Raw genomic sequence first — 12,467 nt, forward strand, 5'->3', positions numbered from 1 at the left:
TGGTACTCACCCAGATGTTGCCATCTTGATGGTATGGTTTCCAGTTTCTGGTTGTGTCACTGTACAGAAGTCGGTAGCGTGTTGTCCAATCAGAGCTGCTATATCGACCCTGTGTGGCAACGGCTGTGACCTGTTTCCTGCTTCCCAGGTCAACCTGCAGCCACTGATAATGATCACTGTCCAGTGGAGACCAGCCTCCAGCGCCTGGAGAAAACACACAATACTCCATTGCTTGTTATATTGATCTTAAATCTATTTGCGCTTGGTTCACACACAGACCAGAGAAAAACAAAACAGGAATAAATCTTGTTGGTTTTCTGTAAATGTTAGGTATGCTTTTGTAAGCGTGTTCTTAGGGGTACAAACTGAGAATTTAACAAAGTCAGCATTTATGGATTTATCTACTGCTGTGCACTGCACCTGCTCTATTTAAGCCGATCTTCGTATGCGGCATCTCTGAAAACAATCTGTCTCGTAGAGGTCTTAAGAGAACAGACTCCCATACAGATGCTTTATTTGTGACTCTAGCTGGAGGCTTTTAGAAATTTATAACAGGGACATTTAAAGGAACGATACAGCCATAAATTCAACCTGTAATATTCAAGAATGACAAGATATTTAATTAACTGACCGCCTGGAGACTTCAGTGACAACCATGATTAAAATAGAAAAAATATATAGTGCTGTGAATTAAAAGCCTTGTACATTGTACATCTAAATAAGATGTATTAATGCATTAGCTAACATGTTTGTTTAGGGTTTTCTGGGGTGACAGCCTCTTCAAACTTCAAAAGGACACTTAAAATATACGGCGAGGGAAGTTATTTGTTAAACACTTTGGGGTCCTATTTTTTAAAACTTGAAGGGTTTTCTGCGTCACCATCCACTCCCATCATAACCAGAAAATCTAAAACAGCACTTTTGTTAAAAAAAATCTGCTATGGGCAAAGATTTTGGTGTCCAACACTTAATATGGCCACCCTGGCAATGGAAGTCCCGCCTTCCAGTTAAAAGAACCAATCATCAATTGATAAAGACTGACAGTTCACTGTGGGAGGGGCTCTATACAGTTTTTACTTTCACTTATAGGTTCCTGAAACGAATAATATAAGAATCATCATAAGGATCAAAGTCAATGTTTTAGAAGCCAAGTTCAGGTATTTTTCGCAGAATAATAAAGCGTAGTGTCAATAAAATCATTAATTTCAGAATTTTTTAGTTTATAATAAAAGTTTAAGTATTGTATGTCAAAGGCTTAGTTTTTAATCTGTCATTTACAGCAATAATCACAAATTACATATTTTGTCATTTTTATGGTCTTGACGACTTTGGCACTGTTAAAATTAGATTTTAGTGCGGGTTTCACTAGCACAAATATCTTTCAGAATTCAAGTAGATAGGACTTTAGCCATGCAAGGCTGAAATAACTGCCTGGGGGCATTGCAAACATGGCCGCCTAGTGGCGCAACTTCCCTAACGGGACATTGGTTTGGATTCTGAATAACAAAGAAAGACACTGGGGCATCAAAGGAAATAATAAGGGTGAACAAATAATAACTACGTTTTGGTTTTTGGGTGAACTCTTTAATATTTGTGAATGCCAATGTAATTGTTCATGTTAAAGGAGAGGTTGGGTATTTTACACTTAAAGCCCTGTTTTCAGATTGTTTATGATGAAATAGAACGATTTTGACTGAAATTTCGAATTTCGTGCTCAAGAATTTTCGGGTGTTTGTTGTTTCACCTCCCACCTCTACATGGGTTTATAGGTGCACTGGAACAATCCTTTCTAAAATGCATTAAACTTTCGTTTACAAAGACGTGAAACTCACCGAGTGGTCAGGGGTGTTCACTGATATGCTCACACAAAAATCGCTGCAAAAGATGCTTTCCAACAGGTTTTATCATAGTTTTTGTCCAACTCCATTGACATGTATTAAATGTGCTGTGAGGTATGGTATTACTCCGCGCCGGGAACGTTGTTTGTATTCCTGCAATTGGCAAAGGCGGATTATCGCCACCAACTGGGCTGGAGTGTTTATTATTCAGGCTCTCAACGGAAGAATATACGGGTATGAGGCGTTTGGAAAAATAGGTCTGAAAACAAGGCTTTAAGTGTGAAATACCGAACCTGTCCTTTAATTTACTGTGCAGTTACACCTTTCATTTAAAAATGTACAACATGATCTCACGGCAAGTCGTGTTATAGTCACAAAAAATGTGATTAATTTATTTGTGTCCATGGCACGAAATTCAGCTTTTTTCGTGCCTTGAGCACAAATGTCTTTTTTCGCATGAATTTTTATAAATAGTTTTCATGTCCGTGGCAGGACTTTCTTTTTTGTGTCATTTTATGTATTGTTATCTCATTGTTTTTCCTATTTTTTTACAATTGTCGCTTGGGGTTAGAATGACTTTCTGTTACATTTTTAGGCCTAGTCCACACGGACACGTGTATTTTTATAACCGTGAGTTTTTTCACGCGGTTCGGCCGTTCGTCCACACGAAACCGCGGTATCAGGGCAACGAAACCGAGCATATTTGAAAACCCCGGCCAGGGTGAGCTTTTTAAGAAACCCCGGTCACAGTGGTGTCGTGTAGAGAGTAAAACCGGGGGTTTTGCCTTGCGACGTCAGAGTGTGCGCCGCTATCCACTGTGTTTGACGTCAAGATTGTGCGCCGCTGACTGCTTTGTTGATGATTCTGTGCAATGGCGGACGTATCTTGCTAATAATAACTGTGCTAACAGGGCTTCTAATATGTATACAGATAAATGCTCAGTTATCTCACTATATTGCGGAACACGATTTGGGTTATATCCCCGCCTGCTGGCGTGGCATGCTCTTGACAGCGCTTGATAGCGTGCTTTTGCTTTATCGTGTGGATGGATATTTAATTTAAACCGAGAATGTGTGGACGTGATTTTTTTTTTAGGGAAAACTCCGGTTATAAATATACCCGTGTCTGTGTGGACTAGGCCTTAGACATCCTAACCCAAACCCCAACTGTAACCCCAACTCAAGGCAAGAATAGTTTTAAAAGCGGAAGAAAAACACGTAGAAACCAACACATAAAAGTACATCCTAACCCAAACCCCAAATCTAACCCCAACCCCAAGCGACAATGATTTAAAATAAAAAAAATTGAAAACAATACATAAAATTAAAGAAAGTCTTGCCACGGACACGAAAAACGATTTATGGAAATTTGTGCTCAGTGACGCGAAAAAGACATTTGTGCTCAAGGCACAAAAAAGCTGAATTTCGTGTCATGGACACGAATAAATTAATCTAATTATTTGTGACTTTAACACGACTTTCCGTGAGATCAGTCGGAAAATGTATTAGTAAATTCTGAACTTACCATGAACTGACATGAACTAGAAGTGTTGTTCATTGTTACTTCATTTATGTTATGCATTGTTGGAGTTCTGCCTGTGAAAACCCAGCTAACAGCTTTTTTGTGATTTACTGTTTTCTACATAGTGTAAAGAACATCCTGTGAAAATATAACCTTGATATCTTTAATATTGACTAAAACCATGTGAATTCAAACTTTGATGCTCATTTCATAATTACATTATTAGACCGTAGCCTGGTTTCACGCAGGGTCAGAAATGCAAAGCCTATATATAGAAGTGATTCCACTCCCTTGATATCACCAACTACATTTATGTTAGAAATTAAGCAGAATGCCACACTACATACAGCCAGAGAGAGAGAGAGACAGAGACACATAAATAGGGGGTCAGTAGATTAGTTTGTCCAAGGATCAGTACAAGGCGGCAGCTTAAGAGACTGCGAGGGAGTCAGGGGACGTCCACTTCACTGCCACCTGCATGCTGCCACCAAGGCAGATGTTCAGATGTGATAAAGAGAGCAAAGGAAAGGGCACTAGAAGGACATCAGCTGCCGAGACAGAGAAAATAAAAACATGCTCCCCAGGACAACACAGCACATTGAGTTTTAGATCAAACAAAAATAAAAAAATAATAAATAAAAAAATATAAAAAAAATCCCGATGCCACTGATAAAACAAGGAAACAAATAAAATGTCTAAGAATTGCAATGCATTTTTTGTCTAAATGCTACCTGTGGGATCTCAAGGCAGCTTTTTAGATGTAAGGACTTTGTGATGATAACACACTATAGAAATGATAAATTATACATTTTTATAGTGTTTGCCCTTTGCCTATACATTTGCTATTAAAGTGAGAAAGGTCAGCAAATGTTTATGTCACTGATAACAGATTTGTTATGCCTATTCATATATTATTTCCCCTTAATCCATTTTTAATAAGCTATATTCAGATTTATTTGCATATAGATGATGGAAATATTAACATTTGCAGGATAATATCATTGTTAGTTCCTAATACAAGTGATATGAGATACAGAAAGCTGCAGGCATAGACCAACCCGGTAAGGTCCAATATTGATGGAGGTACATTGCATATGAATCAAAGAGTAATATGTTTGACCTCATGATTAAAATGCAGTTGCTTGAAGTTTGGCCCTTGGTTAAACATTTTATGTCGGGGAAGAAACATACATTATTAAACCTTGTCCATCAAGCTGAGATTACACATTCATCTAAATTTTATTTTATCTGCATGACATCACATGGTCTGAGTGCAAGGTCAACTTTCAGAAGAAGTCAGTCAGCTTTTTTGAAGAAGTGATTCTAGACAAGGTAAATATTAAAATACATCAAGCTTTTGATAGCATACTTCAATACCTGATCTGACCCTAATCTGTACTTTCGCTGTATGAAAAATTGCTAAAAATAGAAAACATGATCCTTTTGGGCTCCACAAAATAACAGCATGTTGTTTTATAATGACATAATGGTCGATTTTGTTGTATCCTAATGTGATTTAGTTACACTTTTAGTAAAAATGGTCCCTATCAGTCACTGTGGCAGAACCCTTTCAAAAAGTATGCATTTGTACCTATAGAGTTTATACTGTACATACTGGTACCAAATTGTGTATATTAATACATAAAAGGTACATATTGGTACCAAAATGTATACATATCTGTACCTACATGTAAATGGTATATATTAGGATTTTTAAAGGGGACAATGGACATATTATGAAAATCCAACTTTTTAAAGTGCTATATTTGGGACCCCGTGCTTTTGTAAAATGCAAGAAAGATCAACCAAGTAACTTAGTTTTGGTAAATCATTCTCTGCAAGCATGTGAAAAAAATAGGTAATTGAAATTTGGCTCCCCTGTAATGTCAGAAGGGGATAATACCGCCCCTTAATCTGCACTATCCAATCACAGCATTGCCATTTAGGGTCATTTCACATCTGTAGTTCGGTTTATTTGGTCCAGACCAAAAGCAAAAAAATGATTATTGTAACATTTTTAGCAGTTTTGGTTCCTTTTCACACCACACTGATTGGTCCGATCCGCACCAGTTGAAACGAACCAAAATTAATGTGATAAGATCAACATCACTCATTGGCCACATATATTTGAACGTATTTCCTAAACTGCTTCTCGATTGGTCAGAATCAACGTGCGCGAAATTCCAACGGAACCCCGGAAGTAAACAAAAAGAAGGATAATACAGCAGACACCGTGGACATACGAGTGCGTGCTGTAATTATATCTCCGTGGTTGTTATACATAGTTTGCATACAGCACTCTAGACAAACCGTTCATTTTCAGAATGAATCGCAGATGCGACTTGAAAACAACGTTTTAATGCACTACAAACGGCGAAGACACCAAATTTCTGAGGCTCCGCCCGCACCTCCTCGCAACTCCAGGTGTGTCCACGATCTGTCATTGTGCTAATAGAAAGTGTCAACAAACACTTCCTCATCTGATAATGCACTGCGCAGCTGACTACGGCAGCTGGTTTAGTCCAAAATGTGCAGTACTTTTGCAGTTAGGTCGGTTAGATCTCGAATTGTGTTCTCACAACAAACAAACCGCTCTAGAGTTCGTTTGAAAGCGTTCAAGGCGGTCTCGGTCTGCTTGTGTGGTCCGCTTTTGGTGCCCACCAGAGTTCGATTGCTGCATTCTCACCTGCCCAAACGAACCGCACCAATTGAGCAATCGAACTCTGGTACGATTTAACCAAACTAAACAAGGAAGGTGTGAAAACACCCTTAGTGCATAGATCAATTCATTTGCATTTAAAAGGACACACCCCAAAACTGCACATTTTTGCTCACACTACAAAGTGGCAATTTTAACATGTTATAATAAATTATCTATGGGGTATTTTGAGCTAAAACTTCACATATGTACTCTGGGGACACCAAAGATGAATTTTACAACTTAAAAAAGTCTTGTGAAATGTCTCCTTTTAAGGGTACTGCTCCAGTGAAAGCTAGGGACCATTTCTTGACTATTTTTTCTAACAGTGTTTATTAAAAATGCTTTACAATAAACCAGTTAATGTAACCGTTTTCTTAAAAGGTTACCCAACAAAACATTTTTACAGTATATAAGCCTGTGTAGTAAATATCTAATGTACAAAGAATAAGATCTAATTCTGAAAACAAATGTCTGCTTGAATGTAAAGTTAAAAGGAAATAAAAGACATGGATCACTGCTCACACCTCTCTCCCCTTTGTCATTCACCTCAATTTCTCACATCCCTCCCTCTCATTAGTTTCCAACAGGACATTTTGTTTCCCCACATACCAGCTGTGAGGGGCAAACAGGTTTCTGCGGAAGGGAGATTTGACCTTTTCCTCTGACTCATCTCACAGATGAACAGCTGCTAAATAGACGACCCTCCAGCCGAATGAGAGTCAACCACGGCACGGCAGCTTCACATAGATGATGTACTGAGAGGATCAGCAGACGCCTGGTGATATGATATTACTGTAAATTGAGTCCGGTAATTGAGTTTGGATTTTGGTTATATGGAAATAATTGAGTGTGCGTTGACCTAATGCTGCAGTTCATTTTGTCTTTTAGACTTGGTCAATTCTCGTTTTCCTAACATACTGCAATACCTTGAAGTATACTGTACGTTTTATTCACACTGTCAGAAAAAAATGGTCACCCCAGCTGTACCCTTTTGAAAAGTACTGTTCAGCTTTGCACCTAATGAGTTCATATTATTATCTCAATGGTACATATTGGTGCCACATTTATACATATCTGTTCCTAATGGTACATATCAGGACCATTTTAATTGGTACTGCCCCAGTGACAGCTGTGGTACACGGTGCATATGAAACATTTTACTAAAACTGTTTATTCTTGGAAGATACTTTAAAGGCACACTCCACTTTTTTTGAAAATATGCTCATTTTCCAGCTTCCCTGGAGTTAAACATTTGATTTTTTTGAGTTTTGGAATCCATTCAGCTGATCTCTGAGTCTGGCGCTACCACTTTTAGCATAGCTTAGCATAATCCATTGAATCTGATTAGACCATTAGCATAATTTTGATATTTTTCCTATAAAACTTGACTCTTCTGTAGTAACATTGTGTACTAAGACAAAAATAAAATAAAAGTTGCAAATTTTTTAGGCATATATGGCTAAGAACTATACTCTCATTCTGGTGTAATAATCAAGGACTTTGCTGCTGTAACATGGCGGCAGCAGGCGCAATGATATTATGCAGTGCCCGAAAATAGTCCCCTGCTAATGAAAGTAACTAAGGGGACTATTTTAGGTCAGTGCGTAATATCACTACGCCTGCTGCAGCCATGTTACAGCAGCAAAGTCCTTGATTATTACGCCAGAATAAGAGTATAGTTCCTAGCCATATCCGCCTAAAAAATTGCAACTTTAAATTTTCTGTCAGTCTTACTATACAATGTAACTACAAAAGTTTTAAATAGGAAAAATATCAAAACTCTTTGGTTATTTTTTAGCGCAATGTTAATGGTCTAATCAGATTCAATGGATTATGCTAAGCTATGCTTAAAGTGGTATCGCCAGATCCGGAGATCGTCTGAAAGAATTCCAAAACTTTAAAAATCAAATGTTTAACTCTAGGGGAGCTGGAAAAAAGGCATATTTTCAAAAAAAAGTGGAGTGTTCCTTTAACCTGAAGCACAGATCTAAACATAAACTACTATTTTGATAACTTATGTATCGCACGCTTCAGTAATTAACACAATAATGATATACTTATACAGGTGGCTCTAATGTGGCGTGTGAGACGCCTTTGTATATACAGATATTTTCATCTCGAGAAAAATATTTACATAAATGCATCAGTATATGAAAAGCCATGTAGCCTTTGATCTGGAGTATATCTCACTACATTGAGAGATGGAGATCAGGCAATATTATTTTAGATAAGGGACTGTTAATATCATTCAGATTGATGCCTCTGATCGCCACATTAAAGCAGCATGTTGCATCAGGGACACTTAATGATTTGGTCACGACAGCTTGAGCTTAGACCGGCTCTCATTCAACTGCTTTTTCCATCTTTCGGCTGTGCAATACTTTTACAGAATTACGTTACTTATGTTTCAGTACAGAGATGAAAAGTATGCTTTTTACAGACATCAGTTTATTTTATAATACAGTTTGCTTAGATTATTAGACTAACATTTGTGTTTGCTCTAAAAAAAGATTCAGTAAGATAATGACCAACCAAACAAAAACTAGCCAAATTTAAATGATAGAAAAATGCCAAGTAAATATAATAAGATTCCCTGCTCTCAAATGCTAGGGGCGTGTCAGCGCTGAAACCACACCCACTCACCGGAAATCTGCCATCTCACTCACTTTTAAAGGTCACGTTCTTCCTGATCCCATTTTTAAACCCTGGTTAGTGTGTAATGTTTGTATAATAGCATAAATAATACCTGTAAAATGATAAAGCTCAAAGTTCACTGCCAGGCGATATATTTTCTTTAACAGAATTTGCCTTTCAAAGCATACAGCGAACGAACCGTTTGCTCTACTTCCTGCTTTAATGACGTCACTAGAACAGTTTTGTTGACTAAGCTCCGCCCACAGGAATACGTCAGTCGGCAGCTAAACTAACGGCAAGCTAAGCTGCTCTCGAATCACAACACACTAAACGAACTACATAATCAGAACTTGATACATATTTCTGAAGGAGGGAGTTCATAGAACAAGGAAGACATCAGCACGTTTTTAGGACAGTGAAAACAGAGCTATAGAGATAAGTAAACAGTGTGAAAAATACCACGTTTTTTTTACACGTAAAACATGAACACGTTATATTGCGCACTGTAAAAAAATTTAAGCTTCAATAACACAGAAAGAATGGGACCTTTAATTACCCCTACAACTTGAATTGATGCGCGTGATTGTGTTAGGGGCGGAGCCATGCTTGGTGGCTCCAGTGCATCATCGAGGCATCATTAGGCACGCCTAAAAAATCCTTAAAACAGGGAAATGGAAAAACTGTTTGATGGTCTAACCCCACAATTCAGTATTACATAGTTTACATTTTTTATGTGGTTCAGCATTTCTAACATTTATAATGTGTTTAAAACAAATCTCTCAATTGACTTTACACAGGCTTTAAGATTCAGACTACGTTAAGCTCACTAAAGATATAAGAGTCTTATTATATATAATACCCCCCATCTCTTTCTCTATATCTCTCTGTATATATGTATATACCTCAAAATAATGTTAAAATCTATATGGAGTTTCATTCGTAGAAGCATCCATTACGAAGGAGGATATCACAACCGGCTGACAACCATCAAAGCAGATAAATACAAACCCAGCTTTGTATTGATTTTGTGCTTTCTCTGTACTATTTTCAGCCTGGAGATCTTTAAAATACATTAGTAAGACTAAATAATGCATCATTGGTGAAGACAGAAAGTTGGACCTGGCATACAGTACAGGCAGCCGAATCTCCTATTAACTACAACGGTCCTTGATGCCGCCCATTGAACTAAAACCAGTGAGCTTTCCTTTTACCCCATCACTGGTTTGGCCATCACGGTGTCATGCCAACAACCCCAGAGCCCCGACATCCAGCCTAAACCTGACAGTTTGGCATGTGCAAGAGAAAATCCTACTCTAACATCCTGTCAAAGCTAACATTTCTTGGCCCACCCGAACAGTAAAATTAGAAGCGGGCAGCTCAGAGTGATTGTTTTGGAGCTAATTATCTTTAAAAAACCTGACAATGTGATTTCCTTGGAATATGGCCTGTTCGGATTTGAATTTTTTTGGAAGCTCCCAAGTGACATTGCTATTCATAATATGCAGTAAAAAATTATTCAGTCCATCAAATATAAAAATGTCACATTTCATCGAAAGTCAAAAGTTTCTAATGATTAAATAAAAATGTGAGATCCATGACAACATGTCTGCATGGAAATATTAACATCTGGTCCAGAATAACATACTGGACAGGAATACCTCTCCTCCATAAAGCATCATTAATATGCATGATCAAATAATGACTGTACGGTATATTGCCCAACATTCTCCCATAGCTACGGCCTTGCTAACATGCATTATGGTTTATGACTTCAGTAATGAGAAACCAATCTACAATGATACTTAGACAAAAAGACATTTTATGAATAAGAATTTTTATGTGATTTACTTTTTTTCTACATAACCTAAAAAGATTCGGTAAAAATATAACCTTGATATCTTTAATCCTATAAAACCCTCGGTTGTAATATTACAACATCAGTTTAAAACCTAATAAAGTATACCTATACATGTTTTTTTTTCTTTAAACCTACATTTACACAACTTAAAAAGTAAGACTTTGTAAATAGGTTTGTTTTCCTGGCCGTGAACTTACAAAACCTGCAAACCTGCCTTGAAGAACATAGCCTTTTTTACTGGACAAAATAAATCAACAATCATGTATGTAAAATGCCTTAAATATTTTTTCTGTGATTAATTATGTGTCTAGATCATGTAGATTTTAAGATACAGCTGAATGTTTTGATTATATTCGATTTTGAGCTTGTTATGTCAATGTTGGAATTTTACAACGTTGGGTACCAAAATTTACCTGTGCACCTTGCATGAATTAACTGTCCTTCTAATCTGTTACAAATGTACTTTTTTATCTTTTTTTTTTGATAGCAACAAAATATAATATTGATCTTAAGTATCTTTGATACTATTTTGAGTTTTAAGATTATTAAATACGTTTATAGGAAATCAATAATTTTTTTTTTTTTTGAGAAATTGAAAGTATTTATGTGGCAATATTTGAAACTATCTGTATCTTATTGTTTATTATAAAATATTCTTAGCTGTTCCTCTTTTCTTGGCTGGGCTTTGTTTGCTCAAATATCTGTTGGCTGCATGAGGGTCAGGTGATAATGTTCTGGAATGTGGGGTGGGGGTATAGGTGATATTAGCATTATAAATAGAGGACAATAAGCTTGCCAAACAGTATTGTGTGAATTCTGTGGAATGGGTGAATCCTTTAAAATGTATAAATGTGATTGGAATTGATTTGCATCAAGATTAATAAGCATGAAAATAATCAGTGTTTTTTATTTCCGAATTCTACCAGACAGGACTGTCTTATCTACAATGCATATGATGTCATTTATATCATCCAAATTTGGAAAAAGTGACTGTGAGATGGGACTCTGATTTAACTGATGAGGAGGAATGTGGTGATTCCTCTCAACTATAAAAGAGAAATTAAAAACTTTGTCTGCCCATATGATGATAATGTGGACATGACGCCAACAAAACCTTTCTGTTATTGGCATCACTAATGATGCTATTTCTTTTCATATACCACTGAAGAAGCTCCGAAGGTTTGCGTCAGAAGACATGATCATGGCTCTGACAGATATAACCAAAGAGTACAGTTTCCAAAAGTTTTCATAAACAACAAAATGGGATTACTATCACTGAATATGTCTGTAAAACACAGCTAAATACAGTAAATATCAGTTTTCTTTCAATTTATCTGGTTTTGTAAATACAAAATGAGCATATTTTTATAATAAATGATTTTTCATAAAAATATGGTTTGTCTGGTTATTATGTATTGTGTGATTATGTATATGGATATATAGGATACTATTATTGGGGTACATAAGCAGTACACCCTGCAAAGTAACTCTTAGATATTATTAACATTTGTTAAGACAGTGAGTGAAATCACAGCAATTCTGCTACAGAATTTTTGCATTAGAGTACTCCTACAACAACATATAAATGGTAAAATATTTTTTCAAAGTTTTTTTCTATATTTGGGTCTTAGAGGGTTAATATTGAATGAGTAAGGCCATGTCAAAGATTGAAGTCAACTTTTTGACTACTTTAATGTTAATTAGATAAAAATTTCTTCAAACACTTATTCATAAGCATCTCCAAAGATAACAGGTACTGTAGAGAAGAGGCTGCACGTGTGCAGACTAGCAGGTAGGTGAACATGTTCATTGGCCACTTACAATACCTCTATGTGCCCCCTCAGGCCAAGTGCAGCTTTATAGTAACAGAGATCCTTGTGTCACTATGGTGACTGACTGCTGATGTAGGCAGTG

The 12,467-nt window shown here is 36.7% G+C and overlaps 1 protein-coding gene across 1 annotated transcript in view; it reads right to left on the reverse strand.

The window, feature by feature from the left end:
- The window catches only part of cntnap2a (contactin associated protein 2a), a 459,495-nt gene that overhangs the window by 268,288 nt on the left and 178,740 nt on the right, over positions 1 to 12,467 (reverse strand). The window contains exon 3 of the mRNA XM_073864211.1: positions 11 to 204. Within this exon, the coding sequence (XP_073720312.1) occupies positions 11 to 204 (194 nt within the window). The remainder of the gene's footprint in view (positions 1 to 10; positions 205 to 12,467) is intronic.

Source organism: Misgurnus anguillicaudatus, chromosome 25, assembly GCF_027580225.2.
Source record: "Misgurnus anguillicaudatus chromosome 25, ASM2758022v2, whole genome shotgun sequence".
NCBI classification, from domain to species: domain Eukaryota; kingdom Metazoa; phylum Chordata; class Actinopteri; order Cypriniformes; family Cobitidae; genus Misgurnus; species Misgurnus anguillicaudatus.